Raw genomic sequence first — 15312 nt, 5'->3', positions numbered from 1 at the left:
ACACCTGCTAACAAGCTGCTGGAGAAAAGAAGAGATCGAGGCAGAGCAAGAAGAGAAAAGGAGGGAGAAATATAGGGAACAAAACAGGGAGAGAGAGAGAGAGAGGGTAGGGGGATGGAAGAAGAGAGAGATATAGAAGAGTAGGTGAAGAGAGAACTGGGATGTAGACAGAAAAGTGTTAAAGAGAAAGAGAAAAAAAATCCAGTGATTTATGAAGTGCTGTGGCCCTTGCATTCTTCTTTTTTTATTTTCTCTCTCTTGCCTCTCAGTCAGGGCCCCTTGGTAGAGTTTAAACAGCCTTGGCACTGACATTGAAAGCTCCTGGCAAGAACGCAGAAGCACACGCACACACACACGCTCACACAGATCCAAACAGGTGGAAAATATCAATTAGACTGCCCTCCGTTTCTTGTTTCTCTCTCACCCACTCGCACTCTCATTTCCAAAAAGGAGGAAAATATGTCTCTATTAGGACATAACTCTCAGGTGTCCAAAATGTATATTTTGTGTGTGTGTGTCTGCACAAGCACGAGTGTTCAGTGCGCAATGGAAACAGAGGGTGTAGCAGATGTTTGCTTCGCTTTGTCGGCACTAAGTCGTGCAACTCTATAGGCTTGATTTGAGCAGCTCACAGCTTTACTTGAAGCAGCCCAAAAATGTTTTCCATGTAGTGCAGCAGAATACATCTTTTGTACTTTCAAAGGCTGACATACTTTACAAGATACTGTACTGTTGGGTCTCTGTAAATGTTATAAGGAGTTCGGTCTAGACCTGCTCTATTTGAAAAGTGTCCTGAGATAACTTCTGTTATGAATTGGTGCTATACAAATAAAATTGAATTGAATTGAATTGAAGATAGAGCTCTTTATTCTTGAGGAAACCAGAACACAATTCATTGTATTTTTAGGTTATTTCATGCATCAGCGCTGGATTTCTACATCTTGAAAAACAAAACTTTGTTAGCAGAGGTGAAATGTTGATCATACCTGTAATGAAATATGCGCGGTGGGACGGAGCTTCGTACCCGGCAGCTCCACGTACCCATCCCGACCCAGGAAGTGAACGGTGGCCATCTTGTCACATTTGTTGCCGTAGAAACTGGGCATGCAGCGGCAGATGGGCTCCCCAGCAACCACCAGGCACTGGGCGCCGTTCTGGCAGTCAGATTGGTCGCATGGGCTGGTTTGCAGTAAGATCATTGGTGGAGGGTTCTCACAGAACAGCCCGCTGAGAGAGGGGTAGATTAAACACAAGATAACTTATTCATAGAGCTTTAATGGGGTGATTTGTTGTGTCATTTCCCCTGATAAAACTAGTTTGGGACTTGTTTTGTATTTTGCCTCATTACATTATATTTGCAAATGACACTGGTGACATTGGAAAGGTAATATTCCTGAAGGAAATAGACATGTTTAATCAGCATGACATGGCAAACACATTTTACTTGTTTTTTCCACGGTATCTTCTTACATCTTTGAACCTTTCCCTACAGTATCTGTCTTTCTTCTGCGGTCTCCTCTTTTCTATTTCTTTCCTGCATGGCCATGACTTCCTTTCTCTCTCTCTATCTTCTTCTTTCTGTCCCTTGTGATGAATTTGTTTCTCTCATGCCAACAGTCTCTGCTATAATTAACCACATGGAGCTGCATCTGCTGCACACACACACACACACACACACACACACACACACACACACACACACACACACACACACACACACACACACACACACACAGAGTGGGTCCATACAGTCAAGTGTCTGATTATGAAGCGCCATCTGTATCTCCTCGCAGTCTGGCTCTGCAATGTGTCACTGTGCTTGTGTCTGTTCAAGCGATTTGCTGATGATATGTTTCCATGACTCTCACCTGAAACCCTCTTTACAGACGCAGGTATAGCCGTTGACAGCGTCCACACACTCAGCTCCGTGTTGACACTTATTCTCCAGACAATCATTATAGTCCTGCTCACAGTGTTGGCCCACATAGCCCGGTAAACACTCGCACCTAGAGTGACATGGAAATATGGATGAGATTACTGTGTGTGTGGGTAACAGGCTTTACCTCATGATTACAGATGCTTCACTGTACGAAGAGGTGACAGTTTTCAACAAGTGACTACCAGCCCATGTTTTTAGAAATAACACCTGCTACAGCAGTCTTTACCAGGACACCAAACTTTATACTCACCTTTGGATAAGTCTAGTTTTGAACAAGTAAATGCAAAATATGGTATTAGAAAGAGATATCCAAATTCATAAGAAAATCTTCTATTTCTCTACAAGCTGCTCACTGCTAGAGCTGCTAAACGTATGGGCAGTAATTGAGGAGTTCTGGAGGAGTATAAGGCAAATGGTATTGTATAAAATATATTTGCGTGGGCTGCTGTGCATAAATGCATGTGCATAGATTGTTGTGGAAGTGTACTCCATGGCACAACAATAAAAATGTATTAAAATGAGTAAAATGTCTAAACTTTAAAAGAGTGATGCCTGTTTTTAGTTTGGTGACAAAGCATTTTACAGTTTATTTGATGGTTTATGAAAAGCTACATTGAGCTCAAAGGTTATAGAATTTATCTAAGGGTAAAACACAAAAATTTAGTTTTGAGGTACACAGTTTTCACATGACAACAGAAAGTTAAAGCAGTGGGGGCAAAAATTATGACGAGAGAATACTGAGATGTTGCCCAAAAGTAATGACTATAGCCCAAGGACTGCATGTATTTGTGGAAGAGTTTTATTACAAACCCTTGGATAAACTACATGTTTACGTGCGTCAGTTTTACGAGAAAAAAAGGTTCTCAAAAAAGTGTTCTTTACATGTTTCCATCTGTCTTCTTGTGTGTGTATGTGCTTGTGTGTGTGTGTGTCTGGTTGCATATTTCTCTAATCAAAAACTCATATCGCAGAGCAGCGATGACTGTTCTGATTCTCCGTGTTGCACAAAAAAAGTCTGCTTTTAACTTTGTGACCTCACTGCCTCCTGTCACTTTCAGTGATGTGACCTCTGACCCTGTTAAGTGCTGACCTCTTGCAAAGCTGTCACTCACCTGTAACTGCGGCCAACATGAACACACTTTGAGTCGTGCTGACAGGGGTCAAAACCACGGAGACAATGATCAACCACCTCTTCACACAGGTCCCCTGGTGACAAAGGGTCAAAGAAAAAATATTTATGTCTTTATTAATTAAAAGGTTTGCATGTAAAAATATTTTTCAGAATAAGAGTACAAAAAAAGAGCAACAGAAAGACAGAACATAGAAAACAAGAGACTGGAGGAGAGGGCCAGTCTAACCTTTACACATGTTCTCTGTCAGCTTCAAATGATAGCAGAAAGGAAAGAAAACAAGGTGTGGAAAAAGTTCATTTATATATGTGTCTGTCTTGTTAAAGCACTCAGATAATGTGCAGCTGAGGTCCTCATGCACACACACACAGAAGAGCATTATCAGCCTTTTATCCGAGCTGATGGAGAGGAGGGTTAATAGGCTGTGTAACAGTGGCTGCAGTCTACAGAAGTGTACATACACACACACACACACACACACACACACACACACACACACACACACTTACATGCTCAAAGGGTGAGAAGGGTTAACAGTGTGTGTACAAGCAGTAGCTAAGTTGGTCATATGAAGGAAGAGGGGACTGAGATAGGTCAAGCACATTTCCATCGTTCTCTGTCTGCTTTAATCTAATCCTGCTGCCTCACTCCCACCCTGTCTGTCTCCAATACTCTTTCCTCAAGTCACTCTTAGATGCATGTTGTTCTGAGTTGCAGTATAATCCTACATGTGCTGGAAGATGACAACTGAAATTCTTTAAGCTACAGAAAATTTACATAAAATTGGGTGATATGTGACGGTCCCTATCTAGTGTTGATGTGCTGATGTGGTTGACCAGTTATTGTTTTTCCTATGTGTCCTTGAAGGTACCATCAGCAGAGTACGGATTCGGAGCACCTGGTTCAGGCGCTCCTAAAAGGATAAAACCCCTGTCTCAACTCTGCTCGGGTCTCTCTCTCTTGCATTCGGCTGCATCCCCGCCAGCAGCAGCAGCACATGCTCTTTGTTTGGTTTCTGCTTTGTTTTCACTTTACAACATTTACACCTATTGGTCACACATCCACATTAACATTACTGATGTTACTGACTGACACACTTCACATTTGTACTTATAACCTCAGTTTTTAAGTTAATATAATAAATTCACTCATTTCTTGCCATCTATTGTGTCCTATGCGGTATTTGCCATAGCCTAGGAGCCGGGTTATGACAAATATGAAATTAAGTTTCAATTGTCTGTCCCAGCTACACTAAGTGCCTCTGGGGCCTGGCTACTTCACACTTTGGACACTTAGTTAAAGATGCCAACATTAATTTATCAATGTGAAATTAACTATGATACCTTAGTATAATTACCATACACAAATGAGACCATCGTCGAGGTAATTACTGAAGACGATAAACATGTTGGGTATGATTTACCCTATGGCCTTTAATTCTTCCCCACAGTGAGACACTTTGACAGTTTTATAGTCTCAGTTTGTGTTGGAAGATCAGTGTGTCATAAAGCAAAACAACAGTTTACCAGCAAAATATTGTCAATGTTTAACATGGTACAGTGCCTTATAGTCTTAACAGAGTAGGGGAAAAAATACACTCAAAAAGTCAAATTTATCAGATCTATTAGAACACAAAATATTGCCTTGGCCTTTTAAACTGGAAAATACTTGCCACCTTCCTCCTATGACTTTAGTACTCAAAACTCAAAGTTTTGGACTTGGGACTTGAGTGCAAAGACTTGAGACTTACTTGTGACTTGCAAAACAATGACTTGGTCCCACCTCTGCAGTATTCCCTTCACAAACAGTTATCTTACACTAACACTAATGGTTGGATTGTCATAAAATATGTTTTGCATATTCTCCAGAGAATGAACCCTAATGGTCTCAGTGACCTCCTGACCTCAAGACAGAATGAAGCACATTCAGGCTCATGTTCAACTTTATTAAACCGTGGCTTTCTCAATTTGGAGTGAAACTCCTCGCTTGTAGAAACCTTATATCAGCTGTTTAAAAGGTCTGACCTTTTTCAAATATGACGTGACAGTCCTGGTTGCTGAGTTTGGAGAAAGCTGAGCAACTAGCGAAGGACTGTCCTCTTAATGTGACACCTGATGATTACGACCCGGTTCACTGAGCTGAGTACAGGTTCAGAGCCAAAGGGACCAGCTGTGTGTGTGTGTGTGTGTGTGTGTGTGTGTGTGTGTGTGTGTGTGTGTGCAACAGCTGTATGTGGTAAGGTGGCTGGCAGCATGAGAGACTGCTCAATGCCAACAACGATAATGACATGGTGCGTGTGTGGGTGAGTGTGTGTGTATATTGACTGAGATCCAGTGTCAAAGGGGACCAGCTGTGTGCGTGTGTGTGTGTGCTTTAGAGGACACTGTCACAGATAGAAAAACTTAACTTCCCAGTCAGCAGTTTAGCTTCAACTTGTGGGACTCAAGAGTTAGGTCTCTCTCTCTCTCTCTCTCTCTCTCTCTCTCTCTCTCGCGTCTCACTCTTCTGCCCTTTATCGGCCCTTTCTCTACCCTTTTCCCTTGCTATGTTTATTTTTCCCTCTTTGCCATCTCTCTGTCATTCTTCCCCTCTCTCTCTCCTCTGTGTTATTGCTCTCTCAACCTCCTGTAGGAACAGTTTCAGGTCACTGCGGAGAGGCTGTCCATTACTAACTTACCATCCAGTAAAGTGGAAAATATGATTTTCCGTGTGTGCGGTAGTGGAGGGACTTGCTGACCCTCCCAGTCTCTCAGGAGCAAAGAATGAGGGTTTCAGGAACAACTGAGTGCATAAATAGATGGTGTGCGTGCGTAAGTGTATGTGTGTGTGTATACCTGTGTAGTTAGGCGGACAGACGCAGGTGTAGTTGTTCACTCCGTCTATGCAGGTGGAGTTGTTCTCACAGTCGTTGTCTTCACAGTCGTCTGGGTTTACCTCACAACGTTGGCCTTCGAAACCTGGCGGACACACACAGCTACACACACAGACACACACAAAACGCGCGTTATAAGATGGTGACTGTGGCAGGATCAGAGCACACACTCCTGCTGTACAACTTGAAATAAAATCAATCAGCCAGATCAATCAGCTGCTCAACTTCACTTCCCCTTAAATTCTCCTATAAGAGCTTTAAAGAAAAGCAATTCAATCTGTATTCCAGTGGGGGTTTCTAACGTTCCTGTACTGGTTCTTACACACCACTGGAGCCACAGCATATCTATATTTAGTGGCCCAACAAGAGACACCATTTCATGCCTCATTTTATAGCAGAAATGAATTTTTAACATGCCTGTTCAAAGTTTAAACTATTACCGCCGCACACAAACCCTCCCTGACTATCTTCTTCTGCACTAAAATTTTGAGAGATGCTGTCATCTCTTTTAAACGCAGTCCTTTGATTCATATCAACATATGTCTTTCTTGTTGGGGGGTGTTTTATTAATGAACATTAAATGTAAATGTTATTGTCTAATAGGGCAGCAAAAACACCCCACCCAGAGCTGAGAAAAAACATGCTGAGATAAACTTTTTTCTAGTTTGATGCCACTGCTGTTGGACACCACCCACCTGTGTAACTCAAAAGGAATGATCAAAGCCTCCTCCTCCTCCTCCGTTCATCTTCCTCCCTCCTCTCACTGTCTTTGCTCCCCCATCTTCAGATTAATTTCTCCCTCCTCTCTTCTCACCAGCCCTTGATCTCTCTCCCCTTTTCCCACCCTTCTTATCTCTGTCCGGTTAACTCCTTACGATAGATCAAATGCACTCAAAAACACACAGCACCTTCAGGTAAAGATCACCCCTCCCTCCATCACACACACATACACACAGTGTTTGAGAAATCTGACCACAGCTGCACTAAACAGCTCACCCTCTCTCACGACTCTCTATTCTCCTTACACTTTAGCGAGTCAAGTTGCTTTTATTGGATGAAAGGGGTTTTACAACAAGGTCGATTCAGCACACACACACGCGCACACACACACACACACACACACACACACACACACACACACACACACACACACACACACACACACACACACACACACTTATTTCCAAGACTGTATCTGTCCTTCCCACTCCCTGGCACCTGTAAGACGTATTCTGTTTTTTGGTTGATTTTTCATTCCTTTTGTTTCACCCTGACTTTTCTAATCTAAAGTTTCTGCCTCACAGACATTTCCTCACGCTAACGCTTATCTCACTCACGCCCTCTTCCCACACCATATATGATATTCACCCCCACCCTGTCTGTCTGCTGGTTTCAGAACGCTGCGTTTAAAACTGCATAAAGACTCCAAAGCCCCTAAGCCCCTGAGATACAATGAGCTTATTAAACTGTAACATATTAGTATCAAGCTGCCTACTTATGCATACAGCAGACAGATAGAAACAACATGAACCCCATCAGTCATATTTCTTTGGCATAACACACCATATACACTCTTCTTTTAGCTGTCTCCATCAACACCTGGATAACTATGTGTTGGCCAGTAGAACTAAAAACAATGTGCCCAAAAACCTGCTAAAAGCTGTACTGAGCTGGAGCAATGGGTGCTAATAAATGTAGTATGTAATGTAAATAAATATCACCAATTTCACTTAATACACATTTGAAACTATGAAAAACCACTTCATGCAACATGTAACTGGATGTCTCAGTTACAAAAAGTACACCTGTCTCATTTGTGTCAATCACAAACCTCCCATGAAAAAGCATGTACGACTCCTCTTACTTGAGACATCATACACGTAACCTTATTGCACAAATGTTGGCTTTGGGATTGGTTACAATTTTAATTGGCTTAATTTTGTAAATTTGTTACAATAATAAGCACTCATTTGTCTATATAGAAAGAAAAGAGAGAGGAAAGAGGAGGAGTAATAAAATAAGGTGCAAGAAAGCAAGAAGAAAGAGAAAAATGAGAAACAAAAGACAAAGAAATACAAATGAAATGAACAGTGCTGCACCGACAGGGTCAAAGAGCACTGCTTCACTAATCAAATCCCAGTCTTGACATTTAAAGTACATAGTTTGACAAATGGGTCCCTGCTAAGAACCGAGGCTAATTGGAGTTATTGAATATCCCCAACTGATTATATAACATGTTAAAATGTCAAAGGGGTCCGGTCTCCCACTCGTTCTGTCTTTCTCTCTGTGTCTCTCAGAGGGCACAAGTATCTATACCTGTGTTGGTATTAACATTAAGAGAAGATCTGTAAAGGGTAAAGAGACCCCTAATAGCATTACCACGCAGAATGTTAAAGGCCAGATGCACATCAAAGGACTACAAAGGGCAAAGGCCTTGTTAAGGGACAAATCTGGTTAAGGTATTTATGACAATTGTTCCAATCAAAGTGGCTGTTTGTCATGAGTCTGGGACAAAGAGAGATTTTTGACGGATACTGCTGACCCTGGCAGGCACAAGGACGCTTGTGCATGCAGACACACACATGTTTGGACAATTATCAAGCATGCACAATGTACAGTATTTGATTTTTTTCTTTTTTAATATAAGCAATGTCCCTTCCAATGATGCCTCCTTGATCCTTCAAAGAGTTTTTGAAGAGTGCAAAATATTGTGCATTTAATGTGGTTTGGTTCAGTTTAATTGCAAAAGGGCTGTTGTTAAAAATGCACCAAATTAAAGTCCGTTTCAATTGATTATATTTCTAAACAGTTGGTGACCATTTTGATTACTTTTGGCCTGCGGTCTACAAACAGAGTTATATTTTGTCTCTTGGCACTTACTTCCAAATTAACTTGGAACTAACTAACTTTAGTTTCTTGGGGATTCGTTACGAGATGATAGGGGACAGGGGAAATGCAGGCTTTAATATTTTAAAGATTTCTTTCATAATTCTACAAATCATCTACAGAATTTCAAGCTGTCATATTGTGGAAAAATGCAGCAGAAGCCCAGAGGTGCGAGAAGCAAGTTTTAGATCCTGTATCAGCTCTACTCTCCACTCCTCAACAATTGCCACTGAGAGGCTCTTGACCCCCAACGTCTCCAGTGGAGCTGCTCTGCAGCCAAGAGTCAAACTGTGATTGTGTTGGGCAGCTCCCGGGTGTGAATGTGTGAAACTATATGAATGTGAAACAGGGGTTCCTGGAAAGAAGCAGGCAAGTGCTGTATGCTTTCTCTGGATGAATAAGGAGGTCAAGCACATTATGGATGGTGGGTTTATGCTTGTTATACATCAGCTTGAAACCCTAGATAGCAAAAATGCGTTTAATTGTTAACTGAGGAGGAGGAATTTATTTTTCCTCAGTTAATATAGAATATTAATATTAATATTATATTATTAATATATATCGGTAATTACAGAAGATTTCCCTTCTGAACAGTTCTTTTGAAAAACAATAAACTGAAGAAAAAAAAGACTATAGATTAAATCCATACACATCTCTTTGTTCATTCTCAAATACTAAAAATTACACCACAGCTCACATTTACAAAAAAATTTACAGACTTTTCTATTATGGAAACTGTTTGTCAACATATTAATGCAGAAACACTGACGTGGACAACAGCAGCAGTTTAAATTGCCCCTTTAAGAGAATGAGGAGGTCAGAGGGGGCACAAGGATTTAATGAGCAGACATAATGGGGCTTCCTCCACTGAAAAGTCCCCTCGCTTCCTGTCTAACTCCCTCCACCCCACAACAGGCAGGAAAACACATCAGGAGGTTGAGGTAAGTTATCTCGGGTAATGCATTGTCCAGTGAGGCAAGACTGTCTACTCTAATCATGTTGTCTATATTTCTGGGGGCAGGGTAAAGTTAATTCTCCCTCATGAGAATACAGAGTGAGGTTTTTAAAACGTCTCCACTAATAGAGAGGGGCGGCAGGGTAGAGAGGGCAATAAGATTTGACCCACAGCGTATACGGATTCCCAAAGGACTTCTTTAAAATGACTCTTTCTTGTTTTATTTTTTTCATTCTCTTATAAGCAGGATACAGACTAAATGAATGGTTTCTGGTTTCAAGAAAGTGTACTAGACTAGTTGGTAACATAAACAAACCCACATGCAAAGTCATTGGAACTACAGCATGTTTTATATGAGACATCTTAGTTAATAACAGACATACCTGAAGTGGTCTTCGTGGCCAGGCTGAATGTGGCAGGTTCCTCCATTAGAACAGGGGAAACTTATACAGGCATTGATGGGTATTTCACAGTTTTGACCCTGAAGGAGAGGAGAGGGCAAAGAAATTAATAATTGAATATTGTATATTTTTCTTTCAGACATAATTTCACTGTTCAAACAAACGGTCCATGGGTGCTTTCAAATCACTTCACTTCAAGCACTTTTTTTTACACAGTCCTTGTGAAATAATCTCCCTCTGACTCAGTCTTAGGTGCAGGGCTAAAAGCACTTGCAGGAATATGGATTTAATACAGCTAGAAGTGTTCTGGTGATGGGAATAATAAACACAAACAATAACAATAAGAAAACTCCTGCTAGGTAGTTGTGACGCCTGTGAGGAGAGTGACAGTGGGCCTCGTGAACCTTCCTGTGCATTACTGTACTGTAAGGAGTCAGGCAGAACAACTTTGTTACTGTTCATCACATTCAAATATATGTATTTAAATAATATTTACAACCACTTGGATTTATTTTCTATAGCATCAAATCACAGTGGTTCAATCAGCTTTAATTTAAACATGAATGGGGTGATACACAGTGTTGTCTGTAGGTGTTGATGCTATTTCTACAAAAAGAGTAAAACAATGCAGGCCTTTTTCTCCATTGCTTAAAGTTCTGACAGTTACTGTTTATTTTTTGCACTAGTAATTAACTTGTAATTCAATTTTAGGACCACAGATTTTTGAATACTTTAGTTGCAAAAGAAAATAGCCTGCAGAGAGATAGAGGGTTGAATAAATCTATTCTGGTTGGTTAATCTAAAAATACAACATTTTCTTAAACCATCGCTCTACTTTCCGAGTGAGCTTTTATTAATGTTCCTTTTCTTTTACACACACTCTATTATTAACACATATGTGTGTGTTTCTTGCAGTATTCACACATGTAGGCATAACGCAGCCTACTCATTGCTCTTCTCACCACACACCTGTTTTCTAAATAAACAGCTTTCACTGTAGGAACTGTAGATCATGTATCAGAGTCCTACACACACACACACACACACACACACACACACACACACACACACACACACACACACACACACACACACTCACACTAGTTTAGTTTTAATTTCAAACCACCAAACCTTTGGCCGCCAACACACCCACTTCCTCTGATCAAAGCCGTTTATGCTTGTGTTCCCTCTCCATCCATCTTCATTATTCCCTCCTTTTTTCTTTTTTACTGTGTCCATTTGTTTATGTTTTGTTCACTCTCTCTTCCTTTCCATCGCTCCGTCTTTCTTACTATTCTGTTCTTTCAGACTCTTTACCCCTTTACTCCAACATTTATTTCTCTTTTTTCATACATCTCTCTCTCTCTCTCTCTCTCTCTCTCTCTCTCTCTCTCTCTCTCGCTCTCTCCTTTGTTCTTTGCTGCTCCTTCTTTGATTCCTCCAACACATTTTAATTAACGTTGTCCCAGTGGATGCCGACACAGAAAGGAAAACATACACACAGACATGTACATGCACACCCACACACACACACACACACACACACACACACACACACACACACACACACACACACACACACACACACACACAGCAGTCCCTGTTTCCCAGTCTATGACCTTGGCAAGTGATGTTTTAATTAAAAGCGAGATTAAGGCTTTGTCCTGCTGTAAAAGCCCAAAGGTTATGAGGTGTGTGTGTACACACAAGGCCGTAAGTGTATCTTTAGAGTGCTTGCACACACACACAAACTCCCACAGAGGTTTGAACCCATTGATCTCTCCACACACATGCAAACAAACTGGTAGGTAATCTGACATGTACACATGCATCCACACACTGTGCACACACGAGTGCATACATCCTCCAATGCAAATCGCCCCACCACTAGCAGGTTTGCATGTCTTCCCTGATGCAGGGGTCTTGACAACTATTACACCCTCTGTCTCTTGATCAGTCGATACCTCCAGTGCAGCCCGCTGCAGTCATCATTTCTCTATTGATGAACATGTAGATACATTATGCATGCAAGGCCAAAGCTAAGCCTGATAATACTGCTAATACCACAGGCTTATGCAGCATGGCTATCCATCTGTAGGATACCTTTCACACATGCAGCCAATTCCATGAATCGGGCAGCAAAAGCAAAACATTTTCTGGATCCCATCATTCACAAGCTTAAGTAAACAAAAGAACTACCAAATAATGGTTGTTTATGTGACAGTGTAGGTAGCTGGTACTAGGGACCAGGACATAGAACATGGCACTAACATTATCAGGGTTCAAGGACTGAGTTGTACAGCTTTTACACCCGCTAAAATAAACTTCCAAACTTGATGTGCCACACTGGAAATGCTTAACATCAGAGATTTACCACAGCAATAAATGAATATATAAATTTGCATGGGAGCATCCACATGTGAAGTTAAGTAGTACCCATTATGTGCATTAACTTGTTTTTTATAAAGTGAGATAAAATATTGCTGCTTTCGTGCATCTCACCTTGAATCCATATGGACAGGTGCAGTGGTAGGATCCAGTAGCATCAGACACACAGGTACCATTGTTTTGGCAGGGTGTTGCCAGGCAGGGGGCGCACTTTGACATCAGACTGATATCTACAGGACCTGATAAAGATAACACAAGCAGATGAGAGAAGAAATAGGAAAGGGGGGTAAGGAGGGAGGAATGAAGATAAGAAGACATACAGGGAGAGAAAGAAGGAAAAAATACATACATATTTAGTCATATTGTGCTAAAAGGCACTCCCACTGACTTCATTTAATGGATGGTGTGCCAAGAAAAGGCCTTACAGGATAAGAAAAGTAAGAGCTTAGTAGAGCAATAAATATGATTTGTTTCAGAGGCCAGGGCATGTAGAAACAAGAGCCAGAGAGTTTTTGATTCAGTTTGATGACTTTAGATACCTCAACAAGAGTTTGATCTCAGTACCTGAGTCACAGTCTACTTTAAACTCTTACTTTCTTGCTGAAAACCTAATACAGTTCAAGATGTATTTTTTATCACGTGTGTAAAACGTTTTCTTAGGTAAGTCTTTTACCATCTGGTTTTATAGCAGGGGAGCCCTGGGGCAGCTAATGTTAAGAGGTCGGCTGCTCCTGCACTCTGTTCTGTATGAGTAATATACAACTGAGAGGATGAGGATTTTTGTCACTTGTTTTTTATTTATGAACATAGGCAATGCTCTGTATTATGGACCGAGATTATCTCAAACCACAGACAATCAAAACACAGAATTTTAAACAATATCCCTTGATACATAAAGGCTTTGTCTGGCAAGTTAGTTTTCAGAAAAAAAAGGAACATAACAACAGTAATATTTACACAAATACCTTGAAGTAACTCAAAGAGGCTCAATGAAAATAAAAAGATTAGTTTAGAGCCTTCCACTCCTCGTCTTAGCTGCTTGCTGGCTCTGAGCCTGAAAATGAATCTGAAGTGCATTCAATAAACTATATAAAAAAACAGAACAGAATGTCTTAAACAGAAAGTTTAAATTGTTCTGGAGCCAATCCTAGGATGCACTGGATGAGCATATGAGCCTGGAAAGGTCAATAGTGTACCACACAGCTAACCTACATAGTGAGAGGGTTTATATGTATATTTCCATTATATACTGTATGTATTCCTTTTCTTTGTATGTATATTGAGAGCAATGTAAAACCGAAGTCAAAATCCTTGTGTGATTCTGATTCTCAGAGAAACACATTCACACTCCATCAATGGGCTATTTAAATGATTTTCATAATCTGAATGTTTTGGATTAGCGACAGTGCTGATCTACAATTCACATTATCATGTAAATATAGTACCACTGGCAGCCCTACATCACTAAAACTCAACCTGAGACTAGATACAAATCCAAATATTGTCCAGAAGACGTACATGCATAAAGACCAGATCAGTGTAAAGCAACAACCTAAAAGTACAAGATCAAGTCAAAGATAAAATAGTTCAACAATCTAAAAAGGAGCAAAATCAGGACTTTGCTGAGGTATTGTGACGGAGATGGAATAACTCAGGTACTGTAATAAAGTCTGCACTAATTCACTCTCAGTATAATTGATATTGACATGATTCTTGCTGCCACTTATGGCTGTTTTAAACACCTTCTTATGTACTAATCTGACTGAATCCAGGGATTAACCCAGCGCTAAAACAGGTCAACACTGATATGAAAGGGCAGGTAACGGAATATAAAAGGAGAGCAGCGAGCAGAATAAAGAGGAGACTATTTACCTTTACACTGGAATCTGTTGAGTGGTGTGGTGAGCAGGAGCCTGTCAGCCATGTCAGGAGGTCCTGTACAACGAGCAATTCCTACAAAAACACACTTAGTCGACATCAACAGCATATTTTGCATCTTCTTTTACACAGACAATATATCAATATTTTGGTTAAAGGTATTTTAATAGCATCTGGTTTGTGATTTTTCTTCTTACCAGGCTCTTTAAAGCCAGCCTTGACCCACTGAGAGAGCCAGCGCAGGTCACAGTTACAGTACAGGGGGTTGGCACCAAGAGCCCTGGACACACACAATTAAAAGTGTAATCCACAACAGTTGCATCCAAGACACTTGTACACACAAACAAACAAAGATATATGGGGCTGTACTTACAGGTGGGACAGAGAGGTGAGGTGGTTGAAAGCTCCTTCTGGGATGGTTGAAAGGTCGTTACCATGGAGAGTGCTGGAGGAGAGAGAAAGAGGAATAGACAACAAAACAAGGGTGTATATGAATATTAAACACAAAACTGACCTTGTTACAAATTCAAGAGGTCACTTTTTGACCCATTGTTAATTTTAATGTGTAGTTAATTAATTTGATGAAGCATTCAGTGTTTCTTTACAATCACACTTTTTGCAGCAAGTAGAATAATAATAAAGCAGTATCTAGTTATTACGGCTACTTCCTCATCTACTTACACTCGTACTAGGATGCTATTACTGCTACTACTGTACTTACAGTACGCTGACAGAGCAGCTAGTATCTGGTCTATTTTTAGACAAATGCACTATTGACTAATTTTACAATAAATATCTCAACAAACCTACTGCCTCATATCCATCATATCAGAAGTAAATGAAACTGACAGCCTTGCTGCCTA

At 40.7% G+C, this 15312-nt stretch overlaps 1 protein-coding gene across 2 annotated transcripts in view; it reads right to left on the bottom strand.

Moving 5' to 3' along the window:
* slit3 (slit homolog 3 (Drosophila)) overlaps positions 1-15312 on the bottom strand; it is a 240419-nt gene that overhangs the window by 16852 nt on the left and 208255 nt on the right. For both annotated transcript variants that reach the window (XM_051419431.1, XM_051419432.1), the window contains 9 exons: positions 14823-14894; positions 14647-14729; positions 14444-14524; positions 12686-12810; positions 10166-10263; positions 5904-6043; positions 3052-3145; positions 1869-2006; positions 987-1227 (listed from right to left, as the gene is read on the bottom strand). In XM_051419431.1, the coding sequence (XP_051275391.1) occupies positions 987-1227; positions 1869-2006; positions 3052-3145; positions 5904-6043; positions 10166-10263; positions 12686-12810; positions 14444-14524; positions 14647-14729; positions 14823-14894 (1072 nt within the window). The remainder of the gene's footprint in view (positions 1-986; positions 1228-1868; positions 2007-3051; positions 3146-5903; positions 6044-10165; positions 10264-12685; positions 12811-14443; positions 14525-14646; positions 14730-14822; positions 14895-15312) is intronic.

The sequence above is a fragment of the Dicentrarchus labrax genome, unplaced genomic scaffold (assembly GCF_905237075.1).
Source record: "Dicentrarchus labrax unplaced genomic scaffold, dlabrax2021, whole genome shotgun sequence".
Taxonomy (NCBI): domain Eukaryota; kingdom Metazoa; phylum Chordata; class Actinopteri; family Moronidae; genus Dicentrarchus; species Dicentrarchus labrax.
The sequence above is the reverse complement of the archived record's forward strand: the minus strand, read 5'-3'. Positions and strand labels throughout refer to the sequence as shown.